Consider the following 23,544-nt stretch of genomic DNA (forward strand, 5'->3'; position numbering starts at 1 on the left):
CCTCCCAATCTCAAGCTTGAGAGCTTAAGAACATTGCTAATTTTCTATTTCCCTCATTCTTTATACCATTGTTAATTGGAATTCACCTGAAAGAAAGAGTTATTACTACTTCCCCACTTATTTACTTACTCAAGATTTTATTTTGTATCAATATGAACTTTCAGATACTTACTTGTTCAAAGAGTAAGATTCCATTATGTACTTGACTGCTTCATGTCATCCCTTGGGTTCAAATTCTGGTGCCCTGACTCCCTCCTGGCATGTGTGTAATTGATGCAAAATGGTCCTAAAGTCAGAGGCAGTCTTTTTTTTTACATTAGTTATTATTCCAACTGGTGCTCCATGCCAAAGGCACTGGACTTTTTCTAATATCTTAATATAATATCTTGCCAATTAATCTGGATTTAATGATTAAATTTTTAGTTATAAAAAGCTTGTTATTCATGTGAGGTTTTGCCAGGTTTTTGAGGGAATCAAATAAGTCCTTGACAAAGTATACGGGTTCATTAAGTGCTAATTGTTGATTATGGTTATTGCTCTGATCTCTCAGGAGGAACAGTAGCATTATAAATAGGACCACTCAGAAATATGCAAGCAGAAAAAAATTTTTCTGAATTTCATTCAGAAAAAAATTCCTCATTTATATATCAGGGAGAACCATAGAAAGTCACTCAGTCATGTTTAACTCTTTGGGACCCTATGGACTATAGCCTGCCAGGCTCCTTTGTCCATGGAATTCTCCAGGCAAAAATACTGGAGTGGCTAGCTAGTCCCTTCTCTAGGGGGATCTTCTCGACCCAAGGATCAAAGCCAGGTCTCCTGCACTGCAGGCAGATTCTTTACCATCTGAGCCTATATATACATATAATTTTGCTTTTAAGTGTTACATGGACCATCTTCAAACATGTCTCCTTTAAATGTTACTCCCCTCTCCCCTAAACTAACTCTATCACTAATCAAGTTATTCTTTTCATTGTTACCTTTGTGGAGAAGAATTAAGGGTGATTTTTGTCCTTGTCGCTTTCCTGAACATTTAAAGTTTTTATACAATGAACACATATTTTTTTCTATTATAATAAAATGTCATTAAAAGATTTTATAATGTAACCCTTAAGTCCTGCTTGAAATGAAGTAGAAATCTCACTTTGTTGAAAAGACAGGACACCTTTCCTATTCCGCTCCTTGTATTAAAATGCTCAGTTGTTTTCCCTTGGGCACACACACTTGTTTATTTATACATCAGAATGGTGTTAGGGAGATTATTTTGTTAGCTTATAACATACACACAATTGGATTCATCATTCTCCATTTGAAAGTAGTACCACCAGGAAAATGTGATCTGTTCAAATTTCCCCAATACAGTAAAGAATTTTAATTTACTTATGTTTTGGCTTTGAGAAACAGGATTGCTTGAACAAACTCCCTCCAGACCATGGAATGCTGTGGGCCAAGTATTGGATTAAATTCAACAAGCGCGTTTCCTTACCTAACTGTAATCGTATAGGCATATTAGCACTGCTTTAAAACAGTATTTGCTCACCAAGTTCTATTACTATCTTGAATGGCGTTTTAACCTAGACTGTTAATTCAGAAAACTCTTTCTACAGAAATAAACCTCGAAAGCATTGTTATTCAAGAAAACCACAGCTGCCCAGGCTGAATTCCAGGTGAGATGGAACGAACTAAGCGGCTGTGAGCAGTGTCCCTGATGGTTCCGGAAACCCTGAAGGGGCAAGGGAGGCCCTGGCCTGGGAAGGTTCCCCCCAGGGACCCAAATCCCACGGCCTCACAACTTCTAGTCCCTGAGCTGATCCAAGTCCCCAGAGCAATTGTTTGCATAGAATATCCCTCTGGTTAAAATTTCAAGGTTGTTTGCTTCTTTAATGAAACTGAGTGACCCTGTCCTGGGAGAAGGCTGGTGGGACAGAGAAGGTGGGGATGGTAGTGGTGATGGAGATACCTCTCACGGGAAAGATTCTGATGTTTGACATATTGATTATTTTGAACCGAAAACATTTGAGAAGCAGCAGGTTAAAGAAGGGCTCTGACCTCCTGCTTCCCACCTAAAAGCAGGTCATCAATTTCCAGTGATAAAGTGCCCTCTCCATACGAAGTGGAGAATATTTTTATTGCCTGAGACAGAGTCAACACCGAGATGGATCCGCACAAACAAATCTTACTAAAACTACCCTTATCTTCCATTTGTTTCCCTCATAGATTTATCTTCTTGCAATTCACTGCCCCTAGAAACATAAATTTCTTTCCCTTTGTCCTGTTTTCATACTCTTTCACTCTTCATTAAAAATGGTATAGAAGCTCTCAGGCCTAACCACTTCTTTGGGGTTTTCATTTTATTTCTGTGAGGCTCCCTCATGTGGATAAAAAATAAACCTTTATCTCCTCCTAATATGTTTTTATTTGTGTGTCTGTGTGAGGGGGGGGTGGTGGTGGTGTCAGTTTAATTTGCATTGTCCCAGGAACAGAACACAAGAGGGTGTGGAAAAGGATTTTTCCCCTCTTCTTACAAGATCTTTTTTTTTTTTCCTTACAGCATCTATTGATTCTTCTTTACCCACTTGAGTAAAGCTTGCTCACAGAGCCCCTGCAGCTCAGAGAAATTCGAGCTCTTTTCATTGTAAAAGTAAAAAGAAGAAAGCTCCATCTGTTAGTTTTGGGGGGGAGCTTAAGATTTAGACCGGTAGTTTAATGAGTAAATTAACCTTGTTTGGGATGATGAGCCCTTTTGAGAATCTGATGGAAGCTACAGATTCTCTTCCCAGAAGAACCCAGTTGTGTATAATGAGGATGGGTGGTCCCTCCTTACTGCATTCAAAGGCATTTCTTGCTAATTTATGGGAGATAATCAGGGAACACTCCCCAGGGCACTGTGGGCTTGGGAGGAGGACTCTAGCTGACACCTCATGTCTGGGTCCGTGGCTCCTCATATGTTGGTGCAGGCCTCAACCAGCAGTTCTTTAGAAACTTGAGATGTCCCTGCCATAGCTAAGGAGTGGTTATCAGTCCTTTTCAAAGGATCTCTTGTCTAAACAACATTTTTTAAAAAAAACTGAATTGTTGTGAACACTCCTCCCAGTAGGTAGAAGAGCAGAATTTGTTACTTCATCTTGCTTGCCCACTCCAAGATGTCTTGGGCAAGTGTCCTAGCCTCTTTGTTTCTCAGTTCTCTCATTTGTAAAATTGGGGTAATAATAGTATCATCAAATAGCATTGTTGGGAGGATCAGATAGGCTAGTATGTGTAAAACTCAAAACTGTCCCTGGTACCTGGTAAGTGTCATCTAAATAGCATTGATTTGATGGTCAATGGACTCAATGATTTCTAAGGTTCTTTCCTGCTCTAAAAATCAGAAAAGTTACCTCTGTATATTAATCTACTACCCTGTTGACATACTTTGTTTCACTTAATTCTCTAAATAATCCTGAGTTGGATTATATTGCCTTGTTAGAAGAGAGGAGGCTGAAGTTGAATAATTTGCCTAAGATCACAGTGATTGGTTCAGTCTCAAAGATGACACAGCCAATCTATCAGGGAAAAGAATCTGAAAAGAAATACACACACACATATAACTGAATCATTGTGCTGTACGCCTTAAAATAACATGATACTGTAAATCAGCTATGTGCTGTGTGCTAAGTCGCTTCAGTTGTGTCTGACTCTTTGCGATCCTACGGACTGTAGCCCACCAGGCTCCTCTGTCCATGGGATTCTCCAGGGAAAAATACTGGAGTGGCTTGCCATTCCCTTCTCCAGAGGTCCTTCCCGACCCAGGGATCAAACCCACATGTCCCACATCTCCTGCATTGGCAGGTAGATTTTTTACAATTGAGTCACTGGGGTAAAAGGAACAAATAATTCAGTCTAGAAATGCCCACATACAGGATGATTCTGATTATACCATATTCTTTAAAAGGTAAAATAATGGAGATAATAAAACACTGGTGGTTGTCATTGGAGGCAGAGGAGCAAGGGATGAACAGGCAGAGCTCAGGAAGTTTTTAGGGCAGTGAAACTATTCTGTATAACACTATCAGGATAAACATATACTTTAATACATTTGCCCAAACCCATAAAATGTACAGTGAAGTGCACTCTAAGGTAAACTGTGGATTTGGGGTGATGATAATGGATTAATGTTGGCTCCTCCTTGGTAACAAATGTACCATTCTGATAATGGGGGAAGCTATGAGTATAAGGGGGTAGAGGATTTATGAGAAATTTCCGTACCTTCTTCTCAATTGTTACAGGCCTAAAACTGCTCTAAAATATAAAGTCTTTAAAAAAAAAAATGACACAGCCAGAATGTTATGTCATTTAGCCCTAATCTCCCTAAATCACAGACTGTGAGAAGTTATTTTCAATACAGAGAATAAGGGGTTAGAACTTGAAGGAAAAAGAAAGCTTGTACATCAGTAAGGAAAGAGCAAGGAATTCAAAGTGTATCAAATGAGTGGACAGTGGACAGTAGAAGAAGAAATCTACAACATGACCAACACATCTGTGATAAATGCCCAGCCTCACTGACTATCAGCAAATTCAATTACAATGACAGTGGGAGGGTTTCCCTAGTGGTCCAGTAGTTAAGAATTCACTTTGCAATGCAAGGGATCTCAGGTCCAGGAAGATTCCACATGCCATGGGGCAACTGAGCTCATGCTAGAGCCTGTGGTCTGCAAAAGGAGAAGCCCACAGACCACAACTAGAGAAAGCCTGTGTGCAGCCACAAAGACCCACCACAGTAAAATAAACAAATAAATAAATCTTTAAAAATAACGACACTGAGAAACCATTGGATAAACCATTTGAAGTGCTGATGAGGACAGAGGGAAATGTGACTTGTCGCTACTAATTTCTCACTAGCTTTTAACTTCTCATATGACTGCTGTAAAGTTCCATGCTACTATTATTTCTGATTCTTTGTATGTATATTAATTAAGCTGTGTTAGGTAGCAAGGAATGGTAGAAGAGGAAAAACTTTATCTACCTTCTTAGTTTCTGTAGCTGCATTTTCAAATTAAACTGGCAAAAGACTGATTAACAGGAGGAAAAAGCACACACATTTTCTTTGATGTTAATTTAAATTTTTATGTGTACACAAAGGACTTTATAGAATAAAAGTAAGGACCCCAAGGGGTGCTTAGACCTGGAGGCATATGAGTCATTTTAACAGAGAGTGATAAATTTTGGAGATGCAACAAAATAAAGGAAAGGTGTTTAAGTTAGGCTTCCAGAGGTAGTAAATACATGGGAGAAACAGTGAAAGATAAGGGTTATTTAGTAAGACTTGTTTATGCAGACTTATCACCTCCATCTCTAGTAATAAAGGTGATTCTTCCCTCCTGGTATGGGAGAGGGGTACAGCTTCACGAACAGAAACTTCTGCCCTGTTTTTAGGTAGATAGAGGGAGGCTTGAGAGCTTTTCATATAGCTCCCGCTTCTCAACTGCCTTCAGTGCCAAATAATCCTTATGCCAAAGTGACATATGTTAGGGTGTTTTCTCCAGATTCTTCCCGGAACATAGCATCTGTCTAAAAATAGCACAAATACATTGATTGCTCCCTTAAAGAGAAGTGGAAAAGGAAGCAATCCCAAGGTTGGATTGACAACTTCCCATGTGCTTCAAGGCTCCAGGCTCATTCCAGCTCTGCTCCTCCATCAGTGTGTTAGCAATGGTCTTCTTTGGGATAAGACGGATGTACCAGCTCCAAACATCACAGCCTGAGTCACAAGGAAATTAGCAGGAAGTTTAAACTAGTCCCTGTAGATGTCTCCCTGCCTTTTCTTGGTCAGGGCTGTGACACACCACACCCTGTTCAGTAACTGACCAAGGCACCCTGGATGATCACGCCTGGCCATGACTCTTCCCCTGGGAGGAACCACACTCTAGGCCTCTGTTCCGAGGACATCCACAATGACTGTCACGATAGAAGATCTGTATTTTCCCTCTATGGAAGTTTAGGATTATCAATTCTCCCTGGTGTTCTGGGTGGAAATAGATAACTCTAAACCTCGTGTTCTTTAATTCAGCTTTGGCTAGAACATTTGGTTGAAGCAGAAGTATTCAATAAAAGAAACCTGGGTGAATGGGAATCCATTGACCTTTAAAATTTTTTCAGCTGTTTCTTCCTATGCTCTGCTGTGTGTGCATGCTCAGTCACGTCCGACTCTTTGTGACCCCACAGACTGGATGTAGCCCACCAGCCTCTTCTGTCCATGAAATTTTGCAGGCAAGAAAACTGGAGTGGGTTACCATTTCCTTCTCCATCTTTATTTCTATATCTTCACTTAATTAGATACTGTTCATCCTGGAATGACTTTCTAATTTTCTTCTATTTTCCATTTCTCCATCTTTCTTACCCTGATATTTCCTTAACTTTATCTTCCACTCCACCTACTGAACTTGCAAAAAAAATTAGGCTACTTTTTTGATCTCTGATAATTATTCTCAATTCACAGACGCAGAGTTTTCTCTACTATTTCTGATGATACCCAACCATAGAAATGTGAGTGTAAATAATACTTTACCTGATTATGTTTGGCTGGTTCATGTGTTTTGGACCCTCCCACAAAGGCAATTTTCCTCCATCTATTCATATTGAAGAGTCAGGTGCTGAGAAGCTGGCTGTTTGTGTGTGAAGGAGGCTGTGGCTGGTATCCCCAACAGGAGTGTTCCTGGCAGGAAGCCAGTTGTTTCACTCTACTTGTCAGCACATGGAGGTTTTTTTCTCCAACGAAGTACCCTCAGAGGGAGTGGCCTTGGGCAGTGACAGCCTGCCTGCCAGAATTCTAGAATGTACTGGTCAGGCCAACCAGTTACTCCTCTGAGGAAGGGCTTGTTGCCCCCAGCCGTCAGTTCCCTCAGGGTCTGTCTCAGTTGTAGCGAGCCCTTTACCTCAGGAGCAGCAGCCCTCCAATGCCTGACCAGGGAGAGAATCTGCTGTCTGTGACTGGACTATGAAGAGAACAGCCTGGCAGGGAGCTTCCGGGTCCTTCATAGTCCTAGGTTTAACTCTCTGTAGAAAGTGACCACTGTCTCCTTGGGGACTTGGTAAATGCTGAGTTCTCTTTTGCAAAACTTGTAGTAGCAACACTGTTGATGCTACTTTCCTTCAGGGCTCATATCCGCCCCTCTGTGACCCCTACAGCAAGTGCCGGTGGCCTCAGGAGCTTGTGCAGCGTGGGCAAGAATGTGTGGAGCAGCCCTCATTCAGGGGGGCAGGAGTGGGGCCACGAAGCAGCCTTCTGGCTCACCAAACAGTCAACTGGGAGGGTCCCAGCAGGACTGAGCCCCTGATGCCACCTGCTACCCTGTAGGTGCTCCTGGGGATCACCGCCCAGATTCACTGCTGTCACTTTAATCCTTATGTCAGGGTCTGTGTTTGGGGGAGCCCAAACTCAGCCACACTGAGTCAGTAGCTATTCAATGGGCACCAAGTTAGATGCCCTGCACAACTGGCTTGATGCTAGTCATGGACATCCATTCTGATTGGCTGTCGGTTGTGGGCATCCATTCCAAATGGCTATTGCTGGGATCATGGCTCTGTGCTTAGTCTGCTGGGTATCCTATCACCTCTGCCTGTGGAAGAGCCACATATCACCAGGAAGTTGCCTGTCTCACCTCAATTCACAGAAGGGAAAACTGAGGTTCCAAACGTTGCTTGAGGTCACAGAGCTAAGAAATCGAGAGTGTGTTATTGAAATTCCACCTTCTATTTCCAGGGTCCATTTTTGTTCTTGTTTTTTTAAATCTTTTAGCTGCCCTGTTTGTGGGATCTTATTCCCAGACCAGGAATTGAAAATGGGTCCCCTGCGATGGAAGCGTGGAGTCTTAATCACTGGAAGTCCCCAGTGCCCACTGTTCTTAATATGGAAGTCTGCTTTGATTCAGAAACAATATTCCATGAATATTAATAGTGTTCCCAAGACTCATTTATGAGTTATTTTTGATACACGAAAGAAAAAAAAATATAATAAACACCATCATTGAAGGAGAAAAAAAAAATCCCAAATTTAAAAGTAGAAAGTGGGACACAAAGTATGCTAACAGTTCAGTGGGACAAAAGAAAGTCATATTGGATTAGAAGGCCAGGGGGATTTGAGGGCCATTTTGGAAATTATTGTTTTCCAGGATTTGATCTTCCAGGGCTGTTTTTAGCCCAGTTTGGATTGCTGTGTGATAGAAAAGTCTAGCAAATAGAGTGAACAGAAGTCAAGAACAAGTTTCGGTGACATCCTGGCGGTAGGAAGAGAGGCAAGTCAGTTTCCCTCATTTCTTATCTGTTAGTAGATTTTATGGAGGTGCAAATGAGTTGCAATTTCTTGGAGAGCTTTGAGACATAATACTACAGATGTTAATAGTCTACAACCTTGGATGCTTTTAATCTAAGTCTTAGGGAGCAGAATAAGTGGGATACAATTGTGTCACCCTGACATATGTGCATACAAATGAAGACTGGTATTTCAGATCTTCTCGGTGCTTGATCTCTTCCCAAAATATTTGTTAAAGAGGCCTTTCAAATTTGAAAGCTCATCAAAATAACCCACTCATCTTTGAAACATAAATGCATTTGGGATTTGGTTTCTATGAAATTACTTAAGAAATGGCTGTGTGACTATTTCTGAAACAACATAAAAGAGGAAATACAGACAGTCAGTAAACTCTTTAGATGTTAAAGTGTATTTTTTCCTCTCTTTAACCAGACTCTGATTGAGAGAAAATAAAATTTCAAATATAAACATTCTCGAAATCAGAAAACTGTACACGTGAGCTGCTGAAAACTGGGTTTAAACCCAAATTTACACCCTCTTTTTGAACTTCTGACCACTGAAGATGGAAACGGAGTGAAGCTGTAGGACGCAGTGTGCAGATAGTCCACGGACCCCCCCGGAACACACTCGTGTGTTCTTAACGGTAGGTTATTTTGGGGGTAATTTTCCATTCATTTAATAAATGTTTACTGAAGAGCCTATTTAGTGTCACTTATGCCTCTGAAGGAAGAAGTTAAATATTAATAAAATGCTCCAGATGTAATTTATCTTTGGCATGAAAACCATCACTACGATAAAAGGTGACATTCTAGAAGCTTATAAAAATGGGATACTGAAACAAAAAAGTTGATAATTAACATAAATTTTATTTAAGTATTCAGAACTCATCTAATTTCTCATATCATCTTGGGAAACAAGGACTGTCTGCAGTAGCAGTTTCGCAGGCGGGTGGATGCCAGTACCACACAACCTAATTTAAAATAATCAAGTCCAGATGCCATTGCCAAAAAAGAGGTTTGCACCATTCACCGCTGTGACCTGGATCATATTTCAAAAGTGTCAAATCAAAGCTGTCCCACCAAAGCCTGATTTCTTAATGAATTCCTTATGTGTTTCATTTCTTGAATACAAAAAGTGGGGTATCTGTTGGGGAGTAAAATTCAAATTTACAAAAACAAAACCTGTGGGTGTGATCCATTGTGAAGCACATCCCTCACAGATGATCCCCTCACTGTAGAGCTATTTACTGCTTCAGTAAGATGCTTTTATTTAAAAAGCCACATCTGAGAGGCATCATAATATTCACAGAGAAAAGGGACTATGAACTGAAGGGAATCTCATTTAAATCTCAACATTAATGTCTTTAAAAAATGCAGACATTCTGTCATGTTAATCCAGTGTTATTAACAGCAAATTTTTTTTTAATTTTAACATTTCTATATCTTAAATACTTGACCTTTTTCTTGAAGAAAGATTCAAGCTAAGAGGGTGTTTTTGAGTCCGTACTTACTATGTTAAGTTGTCTGAATACTGAAGAGTAAGTTTTCTTCCTTTTGGAAAACAGAAAAGAATAATTGCTCCTTGAGGTGAATATATATATATATATATATATATAGTAGTGTCATCAGCTTTTAGAAAATAGCAGTCTCCCACCTCAGGCTACCAGTTCATTGTGGTCTTTTCTCAGAAAGATGAAGCCTAAAAGCCCTGAGAAGTACTTGTCCAAGAATTCAGGGAAATGGGGCTCTAGCTTATATATGCCTCCAGGACACTGAAATTAAAGTATGAAAACTCCATTTATTCATTCATTCAACCAATAATGATTACAGAATGCCCACTCTATACCAAGGCCCAGCAGTAGCTCTTGTAGCTATGCAATTTAAGTGGTTCATTCTGCTTTCCGTTTGCAAAATCTTTAATAGCATTTTCAGTTCCAGAACAAGAAAGTGTAGGTTCACTTATCCCTCATCCTCCTCACTGTCAAACAAATAAAGAGGCTGGAAATAATCCAATAGTCAAGAATAAAGGATTCTGAAAGCTGGAAAGGAGAGGTTGACTAGTTAGAGACCTCGGGACTGATGATGTGGTGAGTTCCTTTCTCTCTCATATGCCTCATATGGGGCCAGAGAGACCTGAAATCTGGAGACACTAATGTACATAGACATGCAAACAAACAAAGGCACTGGCCAAAGAATCAGAAAGGAGAAACCCAACAAAGCCAAAATGGGGTGGGGAGTGCTAACTCCTACTTCACAAGGGGGCACATCAGAGGTCTCCAATTGCCCTCAAAGCCACACTGGACTGACCAACCCCTTCTCCACCCCTTCCTCTGGGTACTGCTGAGTAGGCTGATCCACTGCAGGCAGCATCAGCACAGCCTAGCATGGCTCTGCCCTTCACCCAATGGCATGAGAAGATCCAGGCCCAATGGCTTCAGTCTCTCTACCTCCCTTGGCTGAAGGTGGCCAGTCACCTCTATGTGACCCAGGAAAGCAACTTTCACTCCTTTAGGCAGCACCTGCAGGGACTGAGCAAGAGCCACATAAATGCCAAAAGAATGAAGCAGACCAGAATAGAAGGTCAAGGGCTCTGAAAACTAAGTGGTCACTGGAACTATAGCCTACAAAGATAGACTAGAACCTAGATGGTAAACTTAAAAAGGGTGAATGTCTAATAAAACAGATTTAAAGAGCACTTAAAAGTCTCCTAATATAATAACCAAAATGTCTAGGATACAATAAAATTTTACTCATCATACCGAGAACCAGGAAACCAACACTTCTAATGACGAAAAAAAAACTCCAATATTGAAATGAGAAAAAAATGCCATTAATGAACTATTTGACAAGGATTTTAAATGTTGTAATAAGAATGCTTCCAATAAATAAATATGAATTCTCTCAAAACAAATGAAAAAAATAGAAAATCTCAGTAAAAAATAGAAACAACAAAAGACAGCCATATGAAAATTACAGAACTGAAAAATATAATAGCCAATATGAAAGAAAAAAAAAACAACCCTCAAAGGGTAAGCTCAATAGAAGAGTAGAGATGACAGTGGCTAGAATCTGAGAACCTGAAGGGAGGTCAACTGAATTCATAGAGTATTAATAAAACAAAAAAGATACTGAAAAAAATGACCAGTGCAGCAGGGGTCTGTGAAACAGATATGGAACTAAATATCTAATGAAAAAATAAAGACCAAAAAATCAATTAATTTAAAAAATCTTAAAAACAATCAGAGAGGAATGGTGTATTAACTCTGCAGGAAGACCAAATTAATGCCTCTCGATTTCTCATCTGAAACCATCAAGCCAGAACTTAGTAGCAGAACACTTTGCAGGAAATAAAAGGAAAAAACTAACAATGAATTCTATATCTGGCAATTATAGTATTTGATAGAACTATGAGAGATAAAATCAACAGGAACAAATAAATTTATAAATAAATAAATGAATGAATAAAATCAACACAGAAGACCATCAGCCTAGTGGATCTAACTGACACTTATAGAACACTGCACCCAACAATAGCAGAATACTCATTCTATTCAAGTGCTCATGGAACATTCATCATGACAACCATGTCCTTCCTAGGTCATACAACAAACCATAATGAATTTAAAAGAACTGAAATTATACAGAGTATGTTTTCTGTCCACAGGAAAATAAAATAAAAAGTCAACAATTGAAAGACAACAGAGAAATTTCCAAATACTTGGAAATTAATACACTTTAAATAATCCATGGGTCAAACAGGAAGTTTCAAAAGAAATTTTAAAATAAAAATTAAAAATTGTATAAGTGAAATAAAAATACAACATATCAAAGTTTGTACAGTTTATCTAAAGAAGGGCTGAGAGGGGAGATTTATAGCACTAAATCTTTACATTAGAAAAAAGACAATATATCAATAATATGAATTTCTAGCTCAAGAGACTGGAAAAGAAAAGAAGAAAGCAGAAGGAGCAAAACAAGCAAAAAGCAGAAGTCAGTGAAAATAAAAGCAAGAGAGAAAATTAATGAAACAAAAACTCATTTGTCAAAAAAATCAATAAAACTGGCAAACTTCTTGACAAAGATATAAAAAGAGATTATACAAATCACCAATGTCAACATGAAAGAAGGGTATCACAGTGGATCCTGCAGGCATTAAAATGATAACAAGTAAATACTACAAACAACTCAATCCTCATAAATTTGACAGCTTAGAAGACCAATTCCTTGAAAACCACATACTAGTAAAACTAAGCAAGATAAAATAGATATATAAATAGTCTTATAATCATTAAAGAAATAGAATTTGTAATACAGTTTCCTGGAAAAGAAATCCCTGGGTTTCAGATATTTTCAAATAGAGAATTTCTCCAAACATTTAAGGAATTAATACCAATTTTTATAAAATCTCTTTTGGTAAAGAGAAGAGGAGGGAACACTTTCCAACTCATTTTACAATCAATTACAAGGTAAATATGCCCACTACCACTGCCACCATTTAATCTTGTTTTAGAGATCCTGGACAATGCTATAATGAAAGAAAAAGAAATAAAAAGTATAATCTACCTAGAAAAAACAAAAGAATCAACAAGTGATTCAGCAAGTTTTCCAGATAAACTTACAAAAATCAATGCTTTCTCTACACCAGCAATAACTGACTAGAAAGATAATAAAAGTAAAATACAAATTACGATAACTAAAAGTAAAAAATATCTAGAAATTATCCAAGACACCAAAAATCCATCAATGGGAAAACTTAAAAACTCAAAGGAGATTGAAGATCTGAATAAATACAAAGACATCCAATTCTCTTAGATAGAACAATTCAATACTGTAAGATATTGATTCTTCCTAAATTAATCTATGAATGAAATGCAATATCAGACAATTCCACTTGGATATTTTGAGGAACTCAACTAAATCTATTTAAAAACATATATGAAGGAATAAAAACCTATGAATGGTGAATTCAATTTCAGAGAAAACAAAGGGTGAATGTGTCCTGTCAAATATTGATAGGCTAAAAGACTATAATTTAATAAAGACAGTGAAATTGGCATGAGAACAGATGAAAACACCAAAGGGCATAATAACGTAAAGACGGACACTTTTTTGAGACTTGTTTGAGACTTAATATAAGGGGACAACAATAGATTGCTTAGTGAATGATTTGGGAAGACAATCTCACCATATGAAGAAGAATAAAAACGAAACTGGGTTCCTATCTAATCCTGACTTCAGATGGATTAAAGACCTAAATATGAAAGATAAAGATCTGAAATCAGTGAAGAACTAAGAGTGTTGAAAAGTCCTTAACTAAACTTCAAAAGCACAAACTGTAAGGGAAAAAGAAATCAATAGCTTTCATTACATCAAAATGCAGGCAGCTAAGATATAGATGACAGTAATGCAACTGCATGAAAGTTTAAGGGTTTATTACTTGGCATAAACTAAGAACTCCCAGAATAAACAAGTTGAAGGTAGTAATTCAAATAGAGACATGAGGAAAAAATATGTAGAGAATATTTTCAAAATAGGAGATCTTAATGAAGGCTAATAAATGAGGAAATGGGGCATAACATTATTTAGACAAATGCTTGGTTCTCTAGAAGAAATAAAGCGGAAAAGGTTTAAGTGGACTGCCTCTTGAGAGTGTCGCTGAAGGTGGGAACAGCTGGGGTAGAAATCCTTCAATATAAATTGATTTTTAAGTTTTAAAAGAAAAAGAACTAATGTCAAATAGCCTCACCCATAACTTTCAAAAAGTTAAAGGAAATGTCTCACTTAGAGTAACCTAGTCAGTAATAATTACACTAAAAATGCTGCCTAAGAACAAAAAATTTTAAATAATTTCAAAAATGATGGCAACATACTGTTTATACAATAGAAGGATTTAACTAGGTAAGGATAAGTGTTTGACAAATAAACAGGTCTAATAAATCTTATATAGCAATTAAATATATCATGTTTTAAAGATATTTTTGGCATATTACAAGAACACAAAAATACATTGAGCAGAAAAAATTAGATTGCAAATGAAACAGGTACGACATGCAAAAGTTACAGTATATAGAAATCAGTTCAGTTCAGTCACTCAGTCGTGTCCAACTCTTTGCGACCCCATGGACTGCAGCATGCCAGGCTTCCCTGTCCATCACCAACTCCTGGAGCTTGCTCAAACTCATGTCCATCAAGTCAGTGATGCCATCCAACCATCTCATTCTCTGTTGTCCCCTTCAATCTTTCCCAGCATCAGGGTCTTTTCCAAGGAGTCAGTTCTTCACATCAGGCGGCCAAAATATTGGAGTTTCAGCTTCAGCATCAGTCCTTCCAATGAATATTCAGGACTGGTTTCCTTTAGGATTGACTGGTTTGATCTCCTTGCAGTCTAAAGGACTCTCAAGAGTTTTCTCCAACACCACAGTTCAAAAGCATCAGTTCTTTGGCACTCAGCTTTCTTTACAGTCCAACCGTCACATCCATACATGACTACTGGAAAAACCATAGCTTTGACTATAGAAGCTTTGATATAGAAATATAAACCAATAAATCTTTGGGGTGGGGCAATAAAACAATGGTAATTTATTCCCTAGCGTTGTGGAGGCCAGAGTCCAAAAGCAAGATGTTGGCAGGTCTGCATTCCCTCCAGACGCCCTGGGGGAAGATCACAAACTTCCGGCAGCTGTTGGTCATCCCTAGTATTCCTTGGCCTGTAGCTGCATCACTCTGATCTCTGCTTCTGTCTTCATGTCTTCTGTCTCATCTCCCCTGTGTCTCTCTTCTGAAGACACTTATCACTGGACTTAGGTACCTCCCCCGCCAACCCTTTTTCTCCTAAATAATTTGAAGCACGCACAGATTCCTGGAATTTGGATACAGAAGTCTTTTTCAAAAATTAATTTTTAAAATTGAAGTTTAGTTGATTTACAATTTTGTGTTAGTTTCAGGTGTATAGCACAGTGATTTTTAAACTAAATAAATCTTTTATTTCTAAAGTACTTTATAGTTTCCAAAGCATTTTCCTTTTGAATTTGAATTAATATCAGCTGAACATCACTCCAGACACCTTCTGTGGTGATAAATATGTATCAGTGAGATGGGCATCTAAGATCCTTAGGATCCTCAGACACATATCACCAAGAGAGAGAGCACAATGAAAATGTGATCTTGCATGAAAAGATGTGTGATTTGGTATATGGGCGCATAGATGTTAGAGCCCAAATACCTGGATTCTATCTAGATTCTACCTCTTTCTGGCTGTGTGATGATGAGCAAGTCAGTCCACATCTCTGTATCTCAACTTTCTCAACCATAAAACATGAAGTCAATAATCCCCAACCCACAAGGTTTCCTTGAGCATGAAAAAGAGGTTGGAACAGAATCTGGTACATTGTAGGCCTTCAGTTAACGATCACTGTTATCCTTGGTCTGACAACCAGAAGGCCAAGAAAGAGCCTCCTGGCCTTTCCAGGGTCTTTTCCCTGGTAAGGACAAGGAAAGAAGGAGGGGATGTTTTTGGGTCTGGGTTCTGTACACTCTAATGTGATTTTGTCACATGTTTTATTTATTTATAATATTTATTTATTTTCAGCTGCTCTGGGCCTTTGTCGCTTTGCATAGGCTTTTTCCAGTTGCAGCGAGAGGGAGCTACTCTAGTTCCGGTGCTCAGGCTTCTCAATGTGGTGGGTCTCTTGGGGCAGAGTGCAGGCTCTAGGCATGTGGGCTCAGCCATTGCGGCACACGGGCTTATCTGCTCTGTAGCAGGTGGAATCTTCCTTGACCAGGGATAGAACCCATGTCCCCTGCATTGGCAGGAGGATTCTTAATTCATTGTGCCACCAGGGAATTCCTTGTCAGATGTCTGAAGCAGAGATTCAGCCCTCATTTGAGGAGGCGTTTTACTCTGCCAGATCTCAGGCTGCTCCCTAAAGCTTCTGAGGATCCTGAGAAGTACCTCTCACTTCTTTTCAAGTTTTTTTGTGGGTGGTTGAGGGAAGTATAGCAGACAGTTAAAGAAGAATATTTTAATTTCCTGTCTAGCTTTTACCCATCTTTCCACCCTGCTCTCCTTTTCATTTTGTTAGGATGTTTTATTTACCTCATTTTCCTAGTGCTCTGGCACTGCATGGTACTCATTTAGTTCTAGAATCATCCTGTGAGGTAGGCAGAACTTGTAAGACTGTGGCCATACTACTGATGAGAAAGCCAACTATCATAGAGTAAAGCTGTTTGGTCAGGGTTGTACATGGCTATGACTTTCCAAGTGATGCTAGTAGTAAAGAACATGCCTGCCAATGCAGGAGACATAAGATACTCAGGTTCTATCCCTGGGTTGGGAAGATCCCCTGGAGGAGGGCATGGCAGTCCATTCCAGTATTCTTGCCTGGAGAATCCCATGACAGAGGAGCCTGGTGGGCTCTGGTCCATAGGGTCGCAGAGCTGGACATGACTGAAGCGATTTAGCATGCATGCACATATGTGCCTGTGAGGAAGAGCCAATATCATGAGTCTATACCAAGAGCTTACTGCTCTTGTCCTAGAATGTATTCACTCAATGTTTATTGTGTCAATGAGGATCTGGCTGCACTGATGCAGGGGGTGGGGGGGACAAAGATGAGTAAATATAGTTTTTTCCTGCAGACCTTCTAACCTAGCATGTTCAGAAGTGGTTTCCATTAACATAGCTGTGTGGAGCATTTGATGTCACCAGGCAGTTTGTACCCCAAACAATAAAGGTCTCTATCAACATGTTTGAAGGCAGTAGACGCAGACACAACCACTCTGATTTTAAAATATGGTAACCTGAATCTTACAGTCTTTTGGAAGAGAAAAAGTGCAAGAATGTCAAAGCATATTTTGAACTAGAGAAAGATAGGAGACTTGTTCTACCAGACAGGAACACATATCAGAAATCAATAATAGTTGCAGTGTTCTGATGTTGGCCAAGATAAGACAAACAAGCTCACAAAGCAGCTATTGATCCGTAGGAAGAAGTATTTGAAGGAGAAAGGACAACTTTCTTATAATTCTGGATTGAGGACACCTCTTTTTAGCAAGGCAAAATTTCTAGGCCATATGGAAGAGACTGGCAAATTTGACAGCATAAAAATTTGAAACAGCTGTAAAGAGAAAATAACACAAGAATAAGCAAGAAAAAAGAAAACTTGTCATATAGATACCTGATAAAACTATTTGCTGGTTTTTATACAAAGAAAGATTTTGCAAACACCTGGGCTCAAGATTCCAGTTCTAGAAGTCCACATCATGGAAATTCCAGAGGCACATTTTTACATGTCTGAGGATGTTCATTTCAACATTGTTTGCCATAGGAAAAAAATAAGAAATTTAAATGTCTACAAAAAGAAAACTAGTCAAATAAATTGTGATACATCCAAAATACAGAATACTCTGCCCAAAGTAAATGGAATGAGGTGCTGTTACAGAAAAATTCCTACCTTAAGTCAGAACAAGAACTATGCAGCTGGTCTGTGCTTTTAAAAATCCACTTGAATATAGATATACTTGCAAATAGAAATGGTTTCTGGAGGCTCTCCAACAAATTTTGAATAAAGTTACCCCTGGGGAGTGGAATTGGGTGGAAGTAGGATTTTCAAGTTTTATCTGTCATGCTTCCTTATTTTTTTGGATGTTTAATTGGAACATATAATCACTTGTGTAATTTAAAAAATGTAAACAACAAGAAAGCAAGGTTCCTCATCCCCAGGGATGAAGAATAAGGACTTTGCTTGTCCATTTAAGCTGGGGAGTCAGACAAGTCAGGAGGCCAGCCAGAAGCTAAGGGGCAGGAAACAGATGTGGAAGAACAGCAGGCCATGAGCACTCACAAATCCCCTTATTGCTCAGCTCTAAGCAGACTGTGTGTCGACTGCAAAGGGTGAATGAGGGTTTCCTCTTCACTTGAATGAAAGAAATCAAGAATATGGAAGAGGCAGATGTGACAGCCATATAGAATGATGTACCACCTGCAGGTCTGAGGCCCTGGAGCTATCCTAACTCAGCTCAGCTCAGCAGCAGCAGCGTCAGGATGCTCAGACAGAGACATCTCTGATCATCCCAGCTGAGGACTCAGGCCTGTCTGCATGAGGCAGCCTATTGGGAGGCCTGGCCTCCAGATCTCAGTTACAAGTTCTGAGCTTGTGAGCTGAGGAAGGGCTGAAATGCAAATACAAGTCTTTCTTAACTGGAAGGAGCTGGGAAACCAAACAACATACCATACTTAATCCGCCTTTCATTTTCAGTGCCATCAATGACAGAAGAAACACACTGGGAATTTGAACAGAGGGTCTCTCTCCAGCTCTAGTCGCCAGGATGGGTGGGGGACTCAGTTCCTCAGGCTTCTATCGGTCCCAGTGTGGGAGATGAGGGGTGGGCCTGCAACTGACTGCCAGATCTGGATTCTCAACAGAACATGTAGGAAGCTGGTTCTAAGCCATGCATGTGAATTAAGGCGGCAGAAATACTTTTCTTGGAAATCTCCAATATTTGGAGTGGCTTATGTAAACCAGTTGCAGGAAAAAAAAAATCACAGACCTGGAGGTTATGTGAGTCCCAAGTCCTTCTGGAATGACTTCCTACTGGACGACGTAAGAGGGAAGATAGGCAAAACTTTCTGCCAACTTGTCTCAATTATTATCATTAATAACAACATATATTTTGTACTCAGTACACATGAAGTGCAATTTAAAGTATTTGCATGGATTGTCTTACCTAATTCTCACATTGGTTCTATGGGCTGCGGCACAATTACTCTCATTTTACAGATGGAGAAACGCACAGTCAGTTTAAGTCACTGTCCGGGTTCACATGATGGCTGGTGGTGATGCTGGTCCTTCTAGGTGTCCAGACTCTGGGGCATCCTCTGCACTTTGCATGGAACCCTTGGCGGCCTCCTCAGATGTTGCAATCTGTGGAATAAATTTGAGAGGAAAAGGGGGCCTGAGGTGATGCATAGCATGGGGAGTGTCTCCAGGGAAATTCGTGGATGCCATTAAGCAGGGGAGAGATGGCTTGGGGCTTGGGGGAACAGAATCACCCGGAGGGTAAGTAGCAACAATCAGGGGACTGGAACCCAACCTTTGAAGCTTTCTGACTTGTGTGTTTTTATCAAAATAGTATACTAATTGGTGAGTCACATTCCCTGTGGGAAAGGTGTGCACAGGTAGTTCTTTCTGTGACGGAGGTCTCTCTGGAGCCAAAGAGAATTTTCCAACTTGGCTTGGGAAAGCACTGTGACAGCAGGAGGATTTAAGATAATTCAAACATAGTCCGTCAGCCCAACTCTATTTCATAAAGAACTCGTTCAGTGAGGAGTAGGGTCCTGTCCAAGGACTCATGGCTAATGAGCAGATAAGCTAGGACCAGACCATGTTCTGCTTTCAAATTAGCCTTGGGTTGCCTCCTGTTCTATTTTGGCATACTGTCCTCTGGTGCTGAGACCTGCCACCCCATCCACATCGTGGACTTCCAAATGTTCATCAGGGACAACACAGATAAGAACACATTTGCTGAAATGACTGGAAGAGTCAATTGATTAGTAATTATGTTCATTATCACAGATTTGTACTTGATTCAGTATTGCTGTTGTTCATTCACTAGGTTGTATCTGACTCTTTGTGACCCCATGGACTGCAGAACGCCAGGCTTCCCTGTCCTTCACCAACTCCTGAAGTTTGCTCAAACTCATGCCCCTTCAGTCAGTGATGCCATCCAACCATCTCATCCTCTGTCGCCTACTTCTCCTGCCCTCAACCTTTCCCAGCATCAGGGTCTTTTCCAATGAGTTGGCTTCGCATCGGGTGACCAGAGTATTGGAGCTTCAGCAACAGTCCTTCCTATGAATATTCGGGATTGATTTACTTTAGGATTGACTAGTTTGATCTCGATTCAACAGTTTCTAGTATAGCTGAGGGAGCTAAGATGGCGGAGGAATAGGACAGGGAGACCACTTTCTCACCCACAAATTCATCGAAAGAACATTTGAACGCTGAGCAAATAGTTTCTAGTATATTCAGAGATGTGTAACCATCACCACAATCCTATCTTAGAACATCTCCTGAACCTCACCCCCAGTTGCAGACAACCACTAACCACTTTTTATATCAGCTTTCTCTGGACATTGAATATGCATAGAATTACATAATTTCATGGTTGCCATCTGTTTTTTTCACTTATCAAAAAAACTTTGAGACTTTTTAATGCTAACTTGTTTTCCATTTTATGAATATACCACTTTCTGTTTATTCAATCATCAGCTGGCAGACATTTGGATTGATTTATGGCCATTACGAATAGTGCTTCCCAGGTGGTGCCAGTGGTTAAAAAAAAAAAAAAAAAAAAAAAAACCTGCCTGCCAATGCAGAAGATGTAAGAGATGCAGGTTTGATCCCTGGGTTGGGAAGATCCCCTGGAGGAGGGAACGGCTACCCATCCAGTATTCTTGCCTGGAAAATGAATGAACACAGGAACCTGGCAGGCTACAGTTCATAGGGTCACAAAGAGTTGGACATGACCGAAGTGACTGAGTGTGCACACACGCATGGCAAGTTTATGTTAAATTGAAGAAGCCGCCAAATTGTTTTCCAAAAATGTTGTGCCATTTTACCTTTCCACCAGCTATGTGTGGGGTTTCCAATTTTTCCATATCTTGCTGACATTTGGTATTATCTTTTTTATTATAGTCATTCTAGTGAGCGTGTAAAGGTATCTCATAGTTGTAATTTGCATTCCTCTGATGACGAATCAGACCAAATGTTTTCATGAGTTCAGATATTTGAATGTGTCTCTTGAATGTCTAGTCTTTCACCATTCTAAAATACTTTTTCATTTCTTATTTTGGAGTTGTGCTCTTTACATTCTTTATGGATACATATCTTTTCTTATATATGACTGGCAAATATTTTCTCACAGTCCGTGGCTTATCTTAAAGTCTTTCAAGCTGTCTTCTGAAGAGCAAATTAAACAAAAAAATTAATGAAGCTTAATTTACCTTTTTCTTTTATGGCTTATACTTTTGGTATTATATCTATGTTTGCCTAACCAAAGATTTGAAAGATTCCCTTCTGTGCTTTCTCTTAGAAGTTTTGTAGTTTTATCTTTATATTTAGGCCTATGGTCCATTTTTCCTAACCTGACTAAAAGTCCCACTTTTCATGAGCTGGAGTCTCCTATAGACAACAAAAAGGGAGTAGTCGTGTGTGGCTTCTTCCTCCCCTGGGGGTAAGCGCTGAGTGGGAATCTGCTCCAAAAGCTTTCCATGCTGCTCACCTAGTCACTGCCTTTCTAAACAGAGGACCACTGACAGAGCATTTCAGAACCCTCTCACTGTCTCTAAAACAGCAATTTGCATCCTGCTTTAGATTTGAGATATTGTTTCTTTTTCACTTGTTTTATATAATTTTTTTGTTTCTAATAGATATATATTTTTTTTTTTTGGTGTGTATTACTGGATTGTGGTCACTCTACAGCTTTAATTTAGACTTGTTTTTGGTTCATGTTGATGTGTTTCAAGGATTGAAATTAAATAATATGTGCTGCTCCATCATTTTTTTCCAGGAACTTCTAATCATTTTTTTAAAGAAGCAATAAAAATCTAGATATTGCAATCATCTTGACTTTGAAAGGTTACAATCTTAACCTGCTTATAAAAAGAACAGGTCTTGTATTTTTGTAGTCATAAGGGGCCAAGGCTTAAATCAGTATGAACCAATGGAACTTCTGATACTATATATTGAAGAAAGGCATTAAGGAATTAAAACACCCCCATAACACACATACACAATCACACACACAGACTACCACTCTAGGTCTGCAGAATTTAAAATTAAGAGACCATTCTGTTGAATATATTATATATGCAAATAGACTGATTATCAGGAATATAGGTTTATTTAATTAAAAAACAAAACAGAACAGATTCATCCCCAAGAGTACTGTTATCTTTTAAAGCAGCAGCAATCACAAGGCATATATGTACAAAATACCTCAAGCAAAATAGAAACTAAACATTAAAAAATATATGTTATCTAGAAAGATGTTGAGAACCATTTGTTAATATGAACATATACTATAAAAATGATATTTTCAATATAATTTTATTCCTTTCCCTTTAACAAGAGATGGAATAATAATGTAATATCTATGCACTATCTTGTGGCACATATCACAAACATTTATATCACCCAACTTGGTCTGCCAAAGAAAAAAACAGATAGCTAAAGCACGGATTAAAGATTTTACTTTCAGTGCTTTCACATCTTTTTTAGATATCTGGATTCATTAAGCTGAAAAGAAATAAAGGTCTCATTTTCTTTAGCTTAGAAAAAGCCCATGGTTATATGTCCCTAGGCAAACCCACTATACAAAAAAGAATACATTCAAGATATTCTAAAATATCAAGGACATGATTTCTATTTTGGGATAATCACAGTAACTCTCTTCAGAAAACAGATTAGAAGTCAACACAGAATAAATATAGAGGTCAATTATACTAAAATAAAATAGTATTTGATGTAAATTATTGCTCACTTAGGAAGTACAATGACTGTTCTCTGGTTAGGGATGCTAAGATTCAATGTTAGAAATGGTGCAACATCAGCATTTAGTGTATATAAAAATTCTTGGATTCAAATATATTATAATGAAAAGTTTATAATAATCACACAAAAGTGTTCCTTTATATATTAGCCACCACTGAGCTTCACATGACAAAGACTGAAAAAAATGTGGTTGGATTAGCTCTTCAGTACATTTTGTATCACATATGCTGAAGTGCCTCTAAGCTTTACCGGTGTAGACAATTTTGTCTAACTACTTAGACAAATAGTACTAAATATCACAATTTAAGTATCAGTTAGATGCTATCATTAGTTTTTCCTTTAAAAAAAAATTAGATTTTGGGTTTTTGGATGTTTTCCCTTAAAGAGTCACCAGCATCCATCTCGTAGTCACACAACACGTTGACATCCACACCGTCTAGAGACACCTTATCGGGTAACTGCAAGGCACCCTCTGCTCGCTCGGCCAGGATTCTGAGGCCTGAGTGTTGCGTGTTGAGTGGACACCAGGCCCCAGACTAAAGCAGCACAGTCTGGGCCACCTCGCTGATCGTGGACGCAGCTTTCTCCAGCTCCTCTTCTGTTTGTTCCACTGTGACCACAACCCTAATGCTGAGAAACCATAAAGGACACAAAAGACAGTCAAATCAGAGTCTACACAAAGGGTCAGTGGCCATCTGTTTTTGTG

General features: G+C 39.1%; 1 protein-coding gene across 2 annotated transcripts in view; it reads right to left on the bottom strand.

Annotated features, from left to right (window-relative positions):
* Window positions 1-22,169: 22,169 nt before the first annotated feature.
* Window positions 22,170-23,544, bottom strand: part of SPTLC1 (serine palmitoyltransferase long chain base subunit 1) — a 59,964-nt gene continuing 58,589 nt past the window's right edge. For both annotated transcript variants that reach the window (XM_020893973.2, XM_070459420.1), the window contains one exon: window positions 22,170-23,468. In XM_020893973.2, coding sequence (XP_020749632.1) covers window positions 23,375-23,468 — 94 coding nt within the window. In that variant the 3' untranslated portion in view covers window positions 22,170-23,374. The remainder of the gene's footprint in view (window positions 23,469-23,544) is intronic.

Source organism: Odocoileus virginianus, chromosome 31 (assembly GCF_023699985.2).
Source record: "Odocoileus virginianus isolate 20LAN1187 ecotype Illinois chromosome 31, Ovbor_1.2, whole genome shotgun sequence".
Lineage (NCBI taxonomy): Eukaryota > Metazoa > Chordata > Mammalia > Artiodactyla > Cervidae > Odocoileus > Odocoileus virginianus.